The following is a 19,385-nucleotide window of genomic DNA, read 5'->3' as shown; positions in this document are numbered from 1 at the left end:
TAATGGCTGCCTTGAACAAAACGGAAATAATACAATCAAATAAAAAATGAAATGTCTACAGCGTATACGATTAGGAAAAATCTATAGGTCTATATATCGAGTAATGGTATTGTAATCGACGCAGTATATTTTTTTATTAGTTTTTTTAAGTATAGTACCGGGTCATGTTTCAGTTTATACTAACTTTAGTTCCAAAAGTCGAATGCAAAAAAATGCGTGTACCTGTATATCGCCAGATTAGGTTAGAATCGTTTGTAGTGTAGCAATATATGTAGTCCTAATAATATAGAATACATAGACTACATAAAATCAAAAGTAAAAATGTGCTTAACAATTTGATAATTACCCGGCATTTGTCTAAGTATGCCATATTCAACTTTAAGAGTGTTCTGCCAATAGCAACAATGAGGGTGGGACTAGTATATCGTCTTCACCTCAGATGCTGTCATTCCCAGACGGATTGTTTGTTGTCAAGATGGACTTTTTACTGGGCAATCCGTACAGCACTCCTGTGGGCCAATGTATAGGTAAGATAAGGACAATTTCATGAGTAAACTTTGCGATGCCTGAATGCCGGGAGGCAAAACGGAGTAAAATAAAAGGATGCTAAGAAGGCAACATCAAAGCTAGCGGTACTCTGCTATTTCTGCTAACGACCGTCGGCTAGCTAGATGCAAATGGTTGCCCTTATATTTTTTGTTGATTAGCAATTAAACATTAGTAATGTATTTATTATAATGTGGACACTAGCCCGATAAGTTGTATTCGTTTGTTGCGCAATGGTTTGTTATTGTAACTTATTCCAGAGACGTTGTTAAACATCATGACTGCACAAGTTTACATTGTTTATTGTCTTTATGGGGATTAAGCCTATGAGTAAAGCTATGTATTCAACATAATACAGTCTAGGAAAAAAAACCGGCAAACATATTACCTGGGTTGTTTTTGGACCGGAGTATTTCAAATATTTCCCTCGCATCCAATAACTTTCATAAAACTGCATTTTTTTTTATCTTTAAGGCTGTCTAGAACTTTAACCATAATTCGATTATGGTAAATTATGTCACGAAGACTCTGGGGTATTCTGGTAATCTCACAATAAATCTATTTGTATAAAAGCTAGTAACGTTTAATCTCCCTGCCTCCATATATTCTCACAGGGATAAGGTTGGTCAGCCATGATGTGCATTGGCTGGGGTCTGCCCTATATTCCTTCTGTTTAAATGTCTGTAAAGATGTTGTAATTGTTATTTGAGATCCCTTGGTTCTTCCTTTTTTACTATTTTTGGGTAAGGTGTGTGAATTTGTTTAAACAAACTTGAAGTGTATTCTGGAGCTCTTTTCATGTAGTATTTCCTGTGTTTTGAATTGGAAGTACTCAGCCAGGCTGTTTCAAACGCTAGGCTTCTTGGCACCGATTTGTCATCGCAATTTTAGGTGTGCTGAATATGTTTGCAAAATATGGTTGATGATAATTCAACCACATGGTAACTTCACATTGAATATTTTTTACTATTATTGTTCACCGTTTAGCATGTTTCTAAGCTGCTGGTAGAAATTATGCATAAGTTGTGTCTTGTAAATGATGTAAGGCATACCACATGAAGCAGAAAATCCTCAGCTGTTGTCTGGTTACTAGTGATAATAATAATAATACATTTAATTTAGAGGCGCCTTTCAAGACACCCAAGGTCACCTTACAGAGCATATAGTCATCATTCAAAACGATGTAAAACAGACTAGGAATAAAAGGAAAACAGAGGTTAAACATGAAGAATAAGAATAATTAATAACACTCAAAGACGCCTAAAGTGAAGGGGGGACCTCACTAACCACCACCAATATGTAGCACCCACTTGGGTGATGCACGGCAGCCAATCAGTGCCAGAACGCTCACTACACACCAGCTTGAGGTGGAGAGTTAGGGATGAGGTGAGAGTGAGGGAAAAGAACATATTTAAACACTATCGACCATATTTAAACACTGTCGACCACATTTAAACACTATCGACCACATTTAAACACTATCGACCACATGTAAACACTATCGACCACATGTAAACACTATCGCCCACATTTAAACACTATCGCCCACATTTAAACACTATGGACCACACGTAAACCCTATCGAACACATTTAAACACTATCGCCCACATTTAAACACTATCGCCCACATTTAAACACTATCGCCCACATTTAAACACTATGGACCACATTTAAACACTATGGACCACATGTAAACCCTATCGACCACATGTAAACCCTATCGACCATATATAAACACTATCGACCACATTTAAACATGTAAACCCTATCGACCACAATTAAACACTATCGACCACAATTAAACACTATCGACCACATTTAAACATGTAAACCCTATCGACCACATTTAAACACTATCGACCACATCCAAACACCATCGACCACATTTGCACATTTGCACGACCCATGATGCAATGTATAAAGTATGTACGCAGTGATTTGATGAGGAAACTCTCCTATCACAGTATCTTGTTCACATTTAGGATTTGCAATGTGGCACATTTTGATCACCGGTTGTTATTTGAGTGGTGTCTGAGAAAGGTCAGTGTGCTTCATCAGCCATGAGATTGACAGTGTCCCACATATTGAGTTTACATGATTCATCCAATAAAAATACGAATGTAAATGGATTAACTGTGAGGTATTCAGAGATGCCATTGTTTACAGTTGCACTTGTTGGGTAAGGCTAATTCATGAATAACCAGCCACCAAATTTATCAGGACAGACAACATGATACCTGGAATGCTCCAAATAAATTTGCATGGAAATCAATGAGTGGTTCAGTACATTTTTATCTAGAATGTGTAACTTTTTGAATGTTTTTTACGGAATAAGGCGAGCTACAAAATCCCTCAATATCTGTTAGTCATCAGGACCCTGGCTGGGGGGGGGGGGGGGGGGGGGGGTCATGACTCATCTCTATGGGGGGGGGGGGGGGGGGGAGAGACAGTGTTGTGTCTTTGGTATTCAGAAGCGGCCATTCAGTGTGGCCCTGGACAGGATGTGCCCTCATTGTCACCCACTGACAAGCTGCTTAAGTGCCAAGTCATACAAGATGGCCCTGTGACAACGGCACTTGCAAGGACTATAGCAAAATATTGACTGTTAAAAGGAATGTATATACAACATTCCCTTTCAGAAGGGAAAATATTCATCATCCTTTTTTCATCCCTGTTCTGATTTTGTAGGATGGCATCCACTTTCTGAATGGTTGATTCACAACTATTTCAGTAACAAACTAAAGAAAAAGAGAGGTTGGGTTATTAAGAGAAGACAGGGAGGAGGCAGAGGTGGTGGGATTGGATGGGGATTCGTGGCTTTGTTGACGGAGGATGGCACACTCTAGCACCCTTTACACCCATGTGACCCGCCTTGCTTGACTAGTTGGGCGTCCTTTCCCAGGAGTGGGACAGTGAACAAAGAACAGGCTAGCACGTTCAGAAATCCACTCTGTTAAAACCCCATCATTTCACAGAACACAGCTCTGCACTGTGTCAGTGATGCTGTTCAGAGTTTCCTTATCTTACTGGTTCCTATTTAATAATTTAACAGTATTCTTAACCAATGCAACTTGCAGTGAAGTGAGATGAACGTTGTTAAGGAGCAGAAAGGCCTAAGGCCTCTTGCTCAAGGATGCCTACAGGTAAACTGTGGACACATTCGGCAAAGACTAACATGATGCCTTCTAGCCACAACACTATACTACCCCCCCATCCCGCCCTCTCTGTCCCCACTTCTACCTGACAATCCGCTTGAGAAGATTACTTGGGATATTCCTAGTTGGAAGTTGCTGGATAATGCTTTCAAACCAGTGTTACTCATCGAAACATTTGGATAAAAGCCTTGGAGGTATCTACTACGTTCGCCTTGGAGAACATGTTTGATTTGTAATGGATGATTTGTTATTGGTCAGAGATTTGCCATATCATGTGATTATTATTCTGGTAGACCTGTTTATGTATGCTATGCAGCCCTGATTTGTTTGTAATCTAATCAAGACGTTTACAGTTTAAAATGCCTTATTTTAAACTGTATCCAATCATTTCAAATCAGAGCCATTTTAGAGGTGCACAGAGGTATGTTGCTTGGTTCAGTAAGGCATCTATAAGTCTGTGTGTAGTTGTGCTCCATTCCATTCAGAGCCCATAAAGAGGTCTGCTGTTCTGCAGCCATTTTGTACTGGCCCTCGCCCTGGGGGCTGCAGGGCAGCAACACTCTGTCCACGCTCCACAATGGGCTGGTGAATGTAAATCAATTCGTGGGCAGTATCAGTCGGTCACAGGGAGTCAGTCACAACATCTCAATCACAGCCATTCTCTCCATTCTTTGATCAGAGTTTGATCAGAAAGTGGTCAAGTGTGTTTTTTGTTTGTTTCAAATTAATATTTCATTTTAAGTGGCATATAACATTAGCCTTCCAACAATCTCCGCAGTGTTGTTATTCATGCCTTTGACTCATATCTGGCAACCAATTGATAAACAGTTTGGCTCTGACGAAAATGCTCTTGAGAATCTGATCTGTCATCGGATTGTTATCACAGTGCTGCTAAGAAACACCGATACAGCACTCTCAGCTTTAATTCTATCAAAGTTTGTGTGACTCGCAAAGCAATGCTATTTACTCCAATTGTTATTTTGACTTAGCTGAAACATAGGCTATAAGCCTACATCTTTATAGAGTAGTTCTGGGTCAAGTACGAATGAGGTCTTTTTTTGGAAACATTGAGGTTTGGGTAGAAGGCAAATTTGTTCTATTGGCCATTTACATATCTAGCGTCAGAACTAAACTGGCAGTATTATATTTTGGCTCATAAAACAGATCCACAGTCTGAAATACTGAATGCATAAGCGATGATCAGACAAAAAGGCCTGGTGCAGAACCTCAAACACCCTGATCTAAATGGTTGACTATTCATACATAACTGTGGTTCTGCTTGTTGTCTTTGCCCAGAGCGGGCAACGGACGGAGGGCTGCAAAACGAGGACTGGACCCTCAATATGGAGATCTGTGACATCATTAATGAGACAGAGGAGGGGTGAGACGTACACACACACACACACACACACACACACACACACACACACACACACACACACACACACACACACACACACACACACACACACACACACACACACACACACACACACACACACACACACACACACACACACACACACACACACACAGCCACCCCTGATGACTTTGTTGTTGTGAGACGCATAAACTAATGAGATACAATTGGTTTAACCTAGTTTTTACTTCAAATCTGCTGCACTGCTACTTTCTACTTGATAACTGATCACACACATACACGTATACACACAAACAGAGTGCAAGCAACTGTATAGTCAGCATATAATTGACATGTGCTACTTGATGACACCCAAAGAGATCGTACTGTGTGTGCCATGTCTCTCTCACTCTCTCGCTCTCTCTCAGATTCCTCATGCCCACGAGCATACCCACTCCTTTCGGAACCTTGCATAGATTCTCGCTCTCTCTTACACTGTCTCACACTCACTCACTAAAAAAAGTATGTCAGTATGATGGCATACATGTACTCATGCACATACACACACTTACATAAGCAGGAACACTCACAGATGCAAGCATGCAGACTTTCACATGCATGCGTCTCATCTGCAGTCCAGGCGTGTGGGCATAACGTGGGCTAACCTGAGCTCTTTATACATGATTAGCTTTGAACTTGCCTTGGGAATAACTGATGGAAGGAACCTCAGAAAGAGAGAGGGAGATGGATGGGGAGAGAGAGTGGCTAACAGATGGGCAGACCAACTGTGCTGCTGTGGCGCTGTCGTCCTCGTCCAGCGCCGCAAGATTTATGCCGTCGAGACAGACGGACAGCTGCTGCCGTGCCACTGAGAGTCATTCATTCCAGCAAAGTTCTGAAGAAAAGTAGCTCCACCTTGCACGCTGAGCCAGGTTTCCTAACTCCCTGTGCCCCCCCCCCCCCCCAGGCCTAAAGATGCCATGCGGGCCCTGAAGAAGAGGCTGAGTGGGAACAGGAACTTCAGAGAGGTGATGCTCGCACTCACGGTGAGATATGGAATCGATTGGTTACTGTGGTAATCACACTGAATATTTCATTAAAGGCCTGCAAAGAGAGAGAAAAACTGCTTTATCGGCCATCCAGGAATGCTAACCACGGAAGATGCGTTGCCCCACCAAGTGTATTCATCTCCACTCATCTTCTCCATCCTGACGTTCTTTTCTTTCTTGTTTTTCACCCTGAAGCTGTCAAAGCTGTGCTTTTGTTTTGCATTTCAAAACAAACCCGCACACAGTATTGTAAGATACCGTGGAAGACCCTCTGGATCGTCATTTCCTTCCACCACTTCCATTCATCGCTGCTTCTCTCCCTCGCCATCCCCTCGCTAGGTGCTAGAGACGTGCGTGAAGAACTGCGGCCACAGGTTCCACGTGCACGTGGCCACCAGGGACTTCATCGACGGCGTGCTGGTCAAGATCATCTCCCCTAAGACCAATCCCCCAACCATCGTTCAAGAAAAAGTACTTGCTCTCATCCAGGTAGACCGACTGGCTAAGTTGGCTTGTATTTAGTCTAACAAATCGGACTCTTATTAGCTTCAGATGGCAGATGGGATCAAATCTGAGTGAATGGGGCATCTCAATTTATTTCGCTTCATATTTATTTTGACCGATCATGTTGATAGAGGTGGGGAACTCTCAGTGTGTCATTGTTGAAGACAAACTATGCCAGCAGTAGTAAACTTTAAAAAAGTGTCTATAGTATAGTTAGTATCAGTTTCAGTATAGTATACTATAGGTTTCATATCCACACAGTGTAGACTGGTCATTGTAGAAATAGACCTACGCAATGAGAAACAAGGCATAAATAAGACCCTTTCAGTTGTTCCGCTCCAGGCTCTCAACCGTTATTCTACTACTAAGTAGGACTGCTGGATTCCAGATTAGTTTGAATAAGAAGGTCAAATGATTTGATACTGGTTACTATATTTTTAGGCCCATGTAATTAAATAGCAAGTAGAGGGCTGGACGGACATTGGGGTCCTCCCTTCATAATATATATTGCAAGATCTGTCAGGCCTCCATCCGTTAAATGATTTAATTCAAAAGGGTTGAGTGGTGTGGAGTAACTTCCCTCTGCCACTTCTAGTTCATCACCGACAGGATTACTTAATTTATTTGTTTGACGTCTGTGACAGACACTCCCAACATCGACTGGACGAAAATGTATTTGCATCTCAGTGTAACAGGGTGTTGTCCTGTAGCTCCAGTGGGAGCTTCTAGGCTAGATGACGTCGTATTGACTATGATATCACCCTCCAACATTGCTTATGCAATGTATTCAAAGCTTCTTAACAAAGTGATCAGTAATCCCAGGCCACTTCTCTGGTCGTCCCAAACTGTGTGAGTGCAGCACTCCCTCCGCCCCTGATGTTCATAGCTGATTCCTGCTTGGTATCTGTTTACCTGGCAGCCTAAGGCAACACATGCTGTCCAAATCTACCTACCTTCTTTTCCTACGGCTCTCCCTTAGTCTTGATGATGATGTTACCCTAGCCTACCCTCGCCACCATGCTTTTATTCTCTCTCGTATTGTCTCTCTCTCTCGCTCTCTCTATTATTTATGAGGCTCAGTTGGATGCTTTATTTGGTAGCATGGAGCCACATGGCACACATTTAATTTAATGAGCATCACATTTCATTTTCGGTTTGAACTTGGGACCTGCTGGGTCTGTTTTGGTATGACATTGTTTTGTACAAACTGATGCTGACGAAGCCATGCTATGAGGTTGAATGAGGGTGAATGGAGGAATATTGGATACATTTTATTTTTGTACATCATATTAGTACAATATGACAATGTTGTGCTGAAAACAATAGACCTCCCTTTTTCTTATTTGAAGTTTAAGTGTGTGTGTGTGTGTGTGTGTGTGTGTGTGTGTGTGTGTGTGTGTGTGTGTGTGTGTGTGTGTGTGTGTGTGTGTGTGTGTGTGTGTGTGTGACATTAAGGCGTGGGCAGACGCCTTCAGAAGCAGCCCTGACCTGACGGGTGTAGTCCACATCTACGAGGAACTGAAGAGGAAAGGGGTTGAGTTCCCCATGGCCGACCTGGACGCCCTGTCCCCCATACACACGCCACAGAGGGTGAACACGCATTCACTCACTCACAGAGAACTGGCTCTCTAGTCATTTAGAGTAGCAGACCCTTTGGTGACTCGCATGAATTCAGAGGTATCAGGGGGTATCTTGCTCAATGACGCCTACAGGTAGGCTGTCTACATTGGGGACCGTACTCTTTTATTTTTTGGGCTGGGAGTAGAACCTCCTAGCCTCCTACGCTCTCATGACCCCTGACTTCATGGTTTTCTCCACTTCCAGGGCATCCCTGAGGTGGACCCGGCGGTCCTGAAGTACAGAGCCCCCACCGTGACCCCCATCGCCCTCGCAATCCCCGCCACCGCCGCCCTTCCGAGACCCGTCCCTGTCCCCCCCACGGCCGACACCTCTCCGTCGCAGATCCCCCACGTCCCCGACGTCTCGGGCCCCATCACTGCCAACCCTGAGCAGGTGGGCCACACTGGAATGACAACAAACGCTTTGAACTTTGTTCCTGCTAGACAGGAAGAGTCTTGAAAGTGTAGTGGATGGTGTGTCGTATTCTCACAGTGGTTAGTCACTATAACAGTCTGGTTGTAGCCAGTAATATGCATTAAGATCTTACGTACGTCGACGCTTGCGTATGATAACGGGTTACCGTTTCAAACGATTGCACAAATGAGCACGTGTCTGCTTATTAGAAACTGAATTCTCTTTGGAGCGCATGAAGCTGAGAGTGACCTTTGACCCCCTCTCTTCCCCTCCAGATCGCCCAGCTGCGCAGTGAGCTTGACGTTGTGAGAGGAAACACCAAAGTCATGTCTGAGATGTTGACGGAGATGGTTCCTGGGCAGGAAGACTCCTCCGATCTGGAGCTGCTGCAGGTTAATAACCAATAAATAACCACTAAAGGCCGGTTTAGAGTCCTCCGTAACAGGCTGTACGTAGACACCGAGAGCACTCTCCATAGCCGGAGACCCTGTCGGAGACCCTCTCAGTAGCTTACGTGCGCATCCAATATTTCGGCTACCCGTCGACGCAACGGACACTGCAAGGGCTGTGATTGGTCCACTAACAAAACCATTTCCGGAATCACTTCTCCGGTTTGACTTTGAACATTATTTACTTTGTACATTGTTTACGTTGCACATTAAGGACCAATAAAAGAACAGATAAGATTTGAAAAGCTAGAAAAGCTCAACGCTTATCCGACATCCCGACGGAGAACTGCGAATGCTCGAGGTGTCTCCGTAGTTACGGAGTCGGATTACGGATTACAGAGTCGGAGTAGTATACTTTTGCCTTTAGTAAGCACAATTTAATAAATTACAACTTAATAAATAATGAGGTGTTCACTCAGAAGATGATGATTCAGACCCTAGGTGTCTGAGGGGTAGTGCACTGTTTTCTGTCTCCCTTAGAAAAAAGGTGGATGTTGAAAGTGTTATTTTATAGTTTGGTCCACTTTGATTTATTTGCTGCCACTAGGGGGAGTAGTGTCTCCAGTTATTGTAGGAGTACCTCACCCACAATGTTTGGTGGAATTTCTACTACTGACTTTTAAGCAGTGGCACCAAAAATCTTGGCTCATAAGGTATTCCGCTCAAGCTAAATCCTTCATTTGCGTTTAAAGTAGATTGTCAAGATGGGAAAGCAACATACGTTTTAAACTATTCTTACACATTCTTTAGCAGAACTGTAATGTTTAAACCTATAGTTCAATAGCTACTATCAATGTGTGAATTCAGAGAATTGGAAAGTATTGTATCAATGATGTAGATGTATCTCTCTTGGTAGCTGTTCAGACCATCCCACCAATAGGATGAGTGTTTCGGTCTTCCTTCAGCCATCATGTCCTTGAATGTGCTCTGCCTCCTCAGCCTATTCATTTAATGAGCTGCACAGAGTAGTGCGCCATGTTGACCGGCGGTCATTATATGACAGGAATAAAGTGTGTGTGTGTGTGTAGGAGCTGAACAGGACATGCAGGGCGATGCAGCAGCGGGTAGTGGAGCTGATCTCCAGGGTCTCCAACGAGGAGATGACCGAGGAACTGCTGCATGTCAACGATGACCTCAACAACATCTTCCTACGCTACGAGAGGTCTCACACACACACACACACACACACACACACACACACACACACACACACACACACACACACACACACACACACACACACACACACACACACACACACACACACACACACACACACACACGCGCACACCTCCTGTGAATAGTTGAAACCATGTTCAAATAAAAATAATTGAAATGAAAACACGGCCAGTTGGCTTTAGGAGTTATCTATATGTAGAAATGACACGCTTTACGGTAATGTAGTCATATGCAGATGTTTTCTGTTATAATGGATGCATCAGGATAAAATGGACACTGGTAGGTAGATGGCAAATTATACTTTAACTGATGATAATGGAGTTTTAAATATTTTCAGTCTTGGTGGGCAGTCGTACATCATGGACATCTTGGCAATATTATTTGAATATCGCTGCTTTTCCATGGGGGAACAGTCTGCAAACGTTGGCATTTGTTTACAAATGCACAAGTTCAACAGTCGGCCCTCTAAATCCTTTGTATAAGGGAAATAAAACTGCCTTCTGTCTTAAAAAAGATACAACTCATAGGAACTGATAATTGTTGTGGCCAATTGTTTTGTTGTTTCACAGATATGAAAGGTACCGGTTGGGTAGAACTGGAAAGAACAATGGAGTGAGTACAAAAAACACCACAAAAATGATACTTTATTGATTGAGTGAAAAAAAACATTGAATGTTGGTCATTTTCCATGGTCTATTGAATTAATGCAGCCATATTCAAAAATGCCGCTTTCATGCAAATCATAATCGCCCATATTTGTTTAACTGGAATATTTGTTTGAATATTGGCTTAACGCACAATGATTGGCAGTAAAATGTTGATCTGTTGAAATTTTTAACACATTGAATGCAACAAGGCACCCCGATGTTACCTTGCAAAACATGGCTTTCATGCACAGCTTCACGCTTAAGCGTATTAACCCAGGAGAAGATCATTCACCTGCTTTTTACAGAAAACTTCTGCCAGTTGCACTAGCAACGTGTGTGTGTGTGTGTGTGTGTGTGTGTGTGTGTGTGTGTGTGTGTGTGTGTGTGTGTGTGTGTGTGTGTGTGTGTGTGTGTGTGTGTGTGTGTGTGTGTGTGTGTGTGCACGAACCCCCTTGTCTGCGGTCCACCTGCAGGCATCGTTGTGCCCCCACTGGCTCATACATTGAGAGTAGTGACTATACAAAATGTAGATGTATTCTTTAAGTTTCTTAAGATGAACATCAATGGATTTTGATTTCTGTTCACACATAAGAGAAGGAGAGAGACTTCAAAATCAAGACCAAACACCAACCCTTACATAGCAATCTGTGTGGCCAGTGTCACGCACAAATAATATAAGCTAGAATCAAATCACAATTAATAATATAATATTTCTAATAATATTTAAAAGAAAATTGACCATGAGAACCCCATTTTGGTTTGTGTTTGTATCTTTTTATGTTTGTGCCTGCAATAGGACATATAAGTCCCAAACATTGGTCGCTTCATGATCAGGCTCCATTAAATCAAAGAACTCTTTGTCCTCAAGTGACTAAGTTCCCATCCTCTCTCCCAGATGTTGGGTGAGGCCCCAGAGGACAACCTGATAGACCTGGGCCCCGGCTCCCCCGCAGTGGTCACCCCTAGGGCCACTGCCGGCCCCTCTCCCGCCTCCACCCTCATGGGGGCTGCCGCCTCCCCTCCCCACCACCCCCCCACCAACTCCACCCTATCTTCAGCCCAGGGCGGACTCAGTAAGTGTGCGGACTCACACACACACACACACACACACACACACACACACACACACACACACACACACACACACACACACACACACACACACACACACACACACACACACACACACACACACACACACACACACACACACACACACAGCCTCAATTCCCCCGTTGCCTTATCTATGAAAAACTACCTCTCTACACCCGGAGCGTGCTGCTGCTTTTGGGGTTAATGTAGAAAAATGGATGCCACTTGGAAATGGACACAGCTGGACATGACTACGCTGACAGACAATCCATTGACCATGAAAGCACGTGTTGTAGACATAAGGTGTCCATATGGACCGCCCCTACACAAACGCACAGTCAGAGTTCTGAGTCAGCTCATCTGCCTCCTTCCTTCCTCCTCTAGATGTTGGTACGGACAGCGTTGGCAGCGCCCTGTCCGCCATCTCCTGCCGGAACCCCGATGACTTCGACATGTTCGCCCAGACCCGAGGTAGCTCGCTGGCCGACCAGCGCAAGAAGTAAGCAGTGTATTGGGAAAAACAAACACACCTGTGTTTTCTGGAAAAAGATGCACCCATTCACCAGGACTCATGAGTTAAACGCACCGTTCACACATCCCTTAGGCTTTTGGGGAAAAGCCTCACAGCACATACTACTGTTGGTAAAGTGATTGACTCAAGATGCCAGACCCATACCTGCTTTTTTTATGTGGATAATATTTAATAATGGAATACCCTTCCCTTAATTCCCTTACTTGTACCACAACCTCTGGGGCTTGTCTAGTTTGCGACCGGCTTTATATTGAAGATCTGCTGTATCTTAATCGGACCAGGAGTGGAACCGAAAGCAACTGACCTCCATACAGCACTTATTCATGCTAGTGTAGTTTTGCTTTTTGAAACGCTGAAATTCAACATGTTTTAACCAATCAAAGCGTTTATGATGTCAGCATCGCGATAGGCCTTATTTGTATTTGTCTGTTGCTTGGGGAGAACCCTGTGATCACATTGAATAACTGCCCTGACCAATGTGCCCTGCTGTGTGTTTTTAGTGTAAAGTATGAAGACCCTCAAGCCCTGGGGGGCCTGGCCTCGGCTCTGGACGTCAGACAGCAGAACACCGGAGGAGTGGTGAGTCTGAGTCTCTATGGGGTGGGGTGATGCTGGATATATGCCTCTTCTGTGTAGTGTTCTCCAGGTACATCCCATGACTTCCCCATGCACAGTTCCAGTGATCATCATGCATGTGAAGGTCCAACCTGTGCTGCTGGGGGCGTGACCTCACTAAACCACTGGCGCTGGAGTTTTGTTTAGGTGTTTTAATCGGGATTGATCCTGTAGCGCCGTGGCAACTCGGGATATAGATATATACACAACTTTGCTTTTTTTCATAAAGTAAAGTAAGTTCTTAGCAGATTCGTTCCGTAACAATGGTGCTTTCACACTTATCTGGGTCCTGTGAATTGTTTCTGTCACCTGACCTTCTTAATCCAATTTTTTTTGACGCATGCAGCGAACTGAAATGTTTGCGCTGGGAACAAAAGCATAAACACATGCATGCTGGTTTCATCAGTGTGTTCCCCGACACAAGCCCCCGGCTGTTGGCACAACTATTACAATGTACGCAATATATATTTGTTTTGTTTTATTAACTACACATACAAACATACTTACATGTATGTGTATATCTTTCATCTATCCATCTCGGAAAAGGTTTGAAAGAATGTTTCAATTATTCTTTCTTCTTATCTTTTTTTTCTTGACCTCACTCAGTCCCGGTCTCCTGACTCCTCAACTTCTCTGAATGACATTCTTCTTTTGCACATCAGGCATCCCCTCCGCCTCACTCACCGGTCTTCTGGTTCTTATGCTATGCTGTTGTTTTGTTGTTGATTCAGCTGAGGTTAAAAGGGGATGAAAATCCAGCAGAGCAGGAGCTGCCCATAGACAGCTGGCTTATTACCCAAGGAATGGTGAGGACCCCATCCCGTTAGTGTGACCTCCTCCATCCAATCCCATCCCCAGCTACTGCCCCTCCCCCCCCCCCCTTGTAATGCCAACTATTGCTACCACATCTTCACTCACATCCCCTGTTAATACTCATCCAGCGCTCCTACCATCTCCAGTTCCTACCCCTAATAGGCCAAGTTCTGCCAACAGTAGAATGGTCAGACCTCTCAAGGTGAATCCATACTCTTATTTATAGATGTGCAATTTGGTGGATGCTTGTTTTATCCAAAGCATCTTACCGTGAGTGCATACAGTCTTAGCATGGCAGTCTTGTGGCATTTTGAATGCCTAGCTCTACCTCTTGAGCTATGTGGATCACTTAAGCACGCACACCTTGTACACTTTGTACTTTGGCTTAGGTCCATTCTAAAATGCCTACTTAGTACAGTCCAAGAGCTGAAGCCTTTTCAAATTTCACCTGGGTGGGTTGATAGAGGCTCATGGGGATCTGAATGCCTTCTACAAATAAACATTCTTAAAGCTGTCAAATGTATGCCTAATAATCTGAATGTGATTGTAAGGTCGAAAATGCTAACTAGCTAGAGACTTACATACAGAAATGTTGTTTCTAGGAGGAGGGGAGGGTTAGCAATTTTGGTAATCAAATGAAAATATCATGTTGTGATTGTGTTATGAGAAGGTACCATAACTCTAGAAACACCTTGCATAGCCGATAGCAAAATTTATGTTCATGTGCCTCTATTTTCTGGGCGCATAAAATATGGTGCCTATGGGCTTCACTTCCCCAGTGGTGGGTGTAAGGCGATCCCGACTGTCTTATCTACTGTTGGTTCTTCTTCATTTTATTTTGGTTTTCACTCTCACCCCCTGCACTTTATGGATTGAATTTTTCCCCAGAAGTAATTTTTTGGGGTTTCGATCACATGCCGCCCTTTATCATATCTTAGACTAAAACGTTGTAGAAAGGTATAACACTTGTTCGACACTTAAGTCCCAAACCAGTAGTCGATGGGCCCAGGGTTTCCCCGTTTATGCCCATACGTGCTGGTTTGCGGCTTTTCTGGGGTAGTTTGTATTTCTGGCGATACATTTTCTATCACATACATTATCTAAATTGCACAGCTTCCTAGAGAGTATTCTCCTAATTTACTCACCACTAGCTAGCTCAGAAGTCCCCTTCTAAAAAGTGAATTAATAATCTAATAATAGTGAAATAATTAAGACATTTTAACTGTAGCAAACATTAACACAAGTGTCATATGTATGCAATATTTCAATAGGGGTTCTCTTGACTAATGGTGCGTTTTAGTATTCTCTGCAAACCGACTCGGACCTCGGATGTGACGTCACGCCCACACTTCAAGCGTTTTATAATAAAGTCGTTGGAGAAAAACATGGGATCCACCCGGAAAGCTGTTGTCGTGGTAGCATTTGCAGAGTACCAGGCAAAATAAGTAGACTATAGGCCATAGGCAGAGATACAAATGCAGTAAGGTTTTGCAGTAATACGAGTGATTGAAATTGCCATTTAAACCACCAAAGCGGTCCAAACACAATGAAAACAAACGCAGCCATCTTGAATTCTGGCTCGGCATCCTCTGAGTTCATCCGAGCAAGCAAGTTCGCCGTCCGAGGAAAAGGGGCGTGTTCATGCTTGTCGCTAGGCAACGTCCTCGGACTCCGAGACGGATTGGATAATAAAACGCACCATAATATATTTATTGTGGCCCACTTATCTATGTTATCACAATGCATTTTATGAGTGACCCTTATTCTAACTGATGATGTTAGTGTATGGCTGTGATCTCAAGGGGAAACCCCAAACACGTATTGTGTATCAGGGGTCCTCAGAAGGAGGGTTCTACTAAACATTAGATATAAAATCAAACATGGACTCTGGACTGCGCCACATTTTTAAAAATGGCATGTCTAATTTTTCCACGGAAAGGTAATAAAAACTGCATCATTTTGCTTTTCATGATCTTGTAACGGAATGGAATATTTATACAGGATATGTCCTAACATCTTTCCACATAAGTTTGCTCTTCTCCCCTCCTGTGTGTGTGTGTGTGTGTGTGTGTGTGTGTGTGTGTGTGTGTGTGTGTGTGTGTGTGTGTGTGTGTGTGTGTGTGTGTGTGTGTGTGTGTGTGTGTGTGTGTGTGTGTGTGTGCGCGCATGCGCGCACTACATGGCATACATCATCACAGGCTCGAGCGTGTGTGCAGTGCAGGCTCCATTGCAGTAAAATGTCCAGGGCCCTCGTGTTCCTACCTTTTCCCCCTTTCAATCCCTTAATGGCGAAACAACGGGTTCCTAATGAACTAATCATGAGATAATTAGCGCTGCCATGTCATTTAGGTCCACAGCTGGTAACCCTTTCTAGTGCAATTCATTCACATAACCCAGTGAACTCAATGGAGTTTAATAGAGAAAGGAGGACTCTAAACTTGTGTTTTTTAAAAAAAGAATTGCTCTACGAAATGTGTTTCCTTTTTTTGTGGCATCTTTCTCTTCGGCGATTACTGTTCATTTCATAAAAACATGATTTGTGTTTGTTTTATTTGTTGTTTTGTGCTATTGGGGCCGTCATTCCGTCGTTGTGTTTTGTCTGGCCATTTGGTTGGGTCCTTGGCCCTTCTTCATAGATCCCTGTATCGCAGTCCTCTGTCATGGATGACATAGAGGAATGGCTCTGTGCGGATGTGGTGAGATTTTTACATTGATTTCTATATTTTTCCCACCACCATTTTCCCTCCCCACATGCGTGTATGTCTATATCATTTTTTCTTGTTTGGTTTTTCTTGGGGGTTTGATTGAGTGACGTTTGTGTTTGTTTTTTCAAACGCATGCAACTAGGTTTTGGGTGTTTGTTATTTTTTCACCTCAACTTTCTCATCCCTTATTTGCGTGTGTGTTCCCCTAAACTTCTGTAATTTAGCCAGTAACTTGACATATGTGTGGGGTCTATGTCGTGTATCACATGTATGCCTAATAACATGTCACTTCAAATATTGATTTGCTTAGAAGCTTTGTAAAACTAATATTGTAAATGTGGTTTGAGGTGTTATTTGCTCTAAAGATCCACTGTTTTTATGACAACTCCTCCTGGATTCTGTGTGAATGATGATGTAAAAAGGCACGTTTTGAGGCTGTGACCTTACCCTGTGTGAAACCCACTAATGTGTTATGATCCTACCAAAGTATTGATTACACAGTGGTGTGGATGTTCCTACAACAATTAGTTATAATGGGTTTTGATTAGTAGCTGTTTGCTTTGGCTTCTTTGGACTTATGCCTCTTTTCTTCTTTGAACTAGAAAGGAGATGGCGCAGAGGAAGGAGTCACCAGTGAAGGTATTAATTTTGTTGTCGCATCACCTAGAGCTTTATTATTTATAAATAAATAAATAATTAAAGGAATAAGTCTCACTAAAAGTAAATCAACTATGAGCTTAAAAATGTGTCAAAAAATAACTTTTGCGTAGGTTGGGCAGTCTCTGTGTACTTCCCCAGATAAAACAGGAAAGTGTAGCACTAGTAATATCGAAATGTTATAGAATATTCAGAATAATTCAAGAGTAAATAGATGTTTATATATTATATTAACGTGAATTATTCCTTTAATCCTAGCGATGGATCACTGATGGCATTTTATTATTTATTTTGTCTCCGCCAGAGTTTGATAAGTTCCTAGAGGATCGAGCCAAGGTGGGAGATTCTGGACCCTCTCCCCCACTAAGAGGCAGACCAGGGCCCCCCGTCGGGGCTACTAGCGGCTCCCACAAGAAGGCAGAGCGGACGGAGGACGCCCTCTTTGCCCTGTAGACTCTCACCTGCCCGTTTTTCTCCTCCTAGTCTGGAAGCACCGCAAGCAATGTCCTTTCCAAGAACCCCAACGTCCATTTAATTTGCTGCCCCTGGGTGACGTTGCAACAGATGTATTGTCTGTAGCCTTGTCATCTGATTACCAGTGTTGTAATTCAGAGACAAACATGCTTGCCATGTCTTGTATTACTGTATTTTTTTGTTTGATGTTTTTGTGTGTCTGTGTGGCTTCTCTTAGTAGCCCTTCTTAGTCCTCTGTAATGTACCACCAAAGACGAGTATTCTAGCTAGCCTGTTAGCTTTGTTTCAGAAGAACACATGCTATGGCACTGTCTCTTTTATATTGATAGCCTAGTAGCAAGGATAAATGAGAACCCTTTCTGCATGGCCGGCTTTCAAGCCAAATGATTTGATCCAGAAAGCTAGAATGATGGCCTATGGTTTCTAAGAATTTAAATAATTGAATAATACATTTTTCTTTCGTTTTTTGCTGTGTAGAACAATATAATAACACTGAGTGGTTGTTCATCATTGAAAATTATTTGTTTCCATGGTCAGTTCCTGTTGTGCTGAGAAAAGCTAATTTTTCTGCCTAGGCTAAAACCGCTAGCTAAATCAAAGATAATATCGAAAGCATTTGTGTGCGTGAGAACGTCGGTTGCCTTTCCTTTGAGTCCAAGAGACAACAAAACTAAATGGCCACAAGGCACCTGCTTATGGGAAGGAAAGGGACACGTTTAGTCAAGATTCCTTCTAAGGGTTATTACAATGACTAAAAAAGAACATCACCATCAAGCTGGTGTGAAAAAGCCATTCCGAGAAACATTGTTGCTTAATGGACAAATAATATCATTTAGCACTTATAATTTTGACAATAGCACAACCACTTTCCTTCCTAATACACTATTTTGTGCACTTTACAGCTATTTGTGTTTACAAGATGGTTACTATTTTTCTAGTGGGTGGTAAATAGTCCTAATTTACATAATTTTGCACATTTTTGTTTGACTGCATTCATGTTAAACTATACCAAACGCAGGTGTATAGCTAGATGGAAACAACTTTTACAAATTTACCATAACACCTTTTTAGCAATTCATTAAAATCCCAAAAAATAGTGGCGAAGATATTGAGTTCGAAAGGGGGTTTAGAATGACACAATTGTAGGATTGGTTTCTGTATATATATATATATATTGCCAGAGTGATATTTTATGCATTTACCTCATTGACTTCTTTAACTGGTTATATAAGGAAAGTAACATTTATGCTATTTTATCCATTTGATTTTTGATTTTACATTATTTTCATAATGTATGTGAAAATAACCTCTTCATTTTATCTCAACTAATTATTTAGGTCGTTAAGACTGCATCCACTGTAAGTGAGGCTCCTTGAAAGTCTATACACAACCAAACCAACATTTGTATTTCCTGTAGCATTTAGACTGAACGGCTGGCTTGTTCAATCCATTATGAATCTGCATTAACTCGCCGTATTATTTTTCTATTCATTCATGAGTCACATGTTGTAACAGATTGTAGAAATGTTGGCTTTCAATCAAGTTTTGTATGCAAATTAGACCTTTGGTAATT

General features: G+C 42.5%; 1 protein-coding gene across 4 annotated transcripts; it reads left to right on the top strand.

Annotated features, from left to right (window-relative positions):
- The first annotated feature begins 378 nt into the window (after positions 1 to 378).
- Positions 379 to 18,989, top strand: LOC132449864 (TOM1-like protein 2). 4 transcript variants are annotated; one of them, XM_060041706.1, is made up of 16 exons: positions 379 to 527; positions 4,999 to 5,083; positions 6,030 to 6,108; positions 6,451 to 6,600; positions 8,071 to 8,205; positions 8,440 to 8,628; positions 8,925 to 9,041; positions 10,127 to 10,260; positions 10,847 to 10,889; positions 11,820 to 11,997; positions 12,401 to 12,515; positions 13,049 to 13,127; positions 13,895 to 13,969; positions 16,613 to 16,672; positions 17,284 to 17,320; positions 17,643 to 18,989. In XM_060041706.1, exons 1-16 carry the CDS (start codon positions 440 to 442, stop codon positions 17,789 to 17,791), a joined length of 1,713 nt encoding a protein of 570 aa, XP_059897689.1. In that variant the 5' UTR covers positions 379 to 439; the 3' UTR covers positions 17,792 to 18,989. The 4 variants fall into 4 exon arrangements, with proteins under 4 accessions (XP_059897689.1, XP_059897709.1, XP_059897698.1 ...); XM_060041726.1 differs by lacking the exon at positions 13,895 to 13,969; XM_060041715.1 differs by lacking the exon at positions 16,613 to 16,672.
- The last annotated feature ends 396 nt before the right edge of the window (positions 18,990 to 19,385 follow it).

Source organism: Gadus macrocephalus, chromosome 2 (assembly GCF_031168955.1).
Source record: "Gadus macrocephalus chromosome 2, ASM3116895v1".
Taxonomy (NCBI): Eukaryota; Metazoa; Chordata; class Actinopteri; order Gadiformes; family Gadidae; genus Gadus; species Gadus macrocephalus.
Note: the sequence above shows the minus strand (reverse complement) of the source record. Positions and strands in the feature narration are given on the sequence as shown.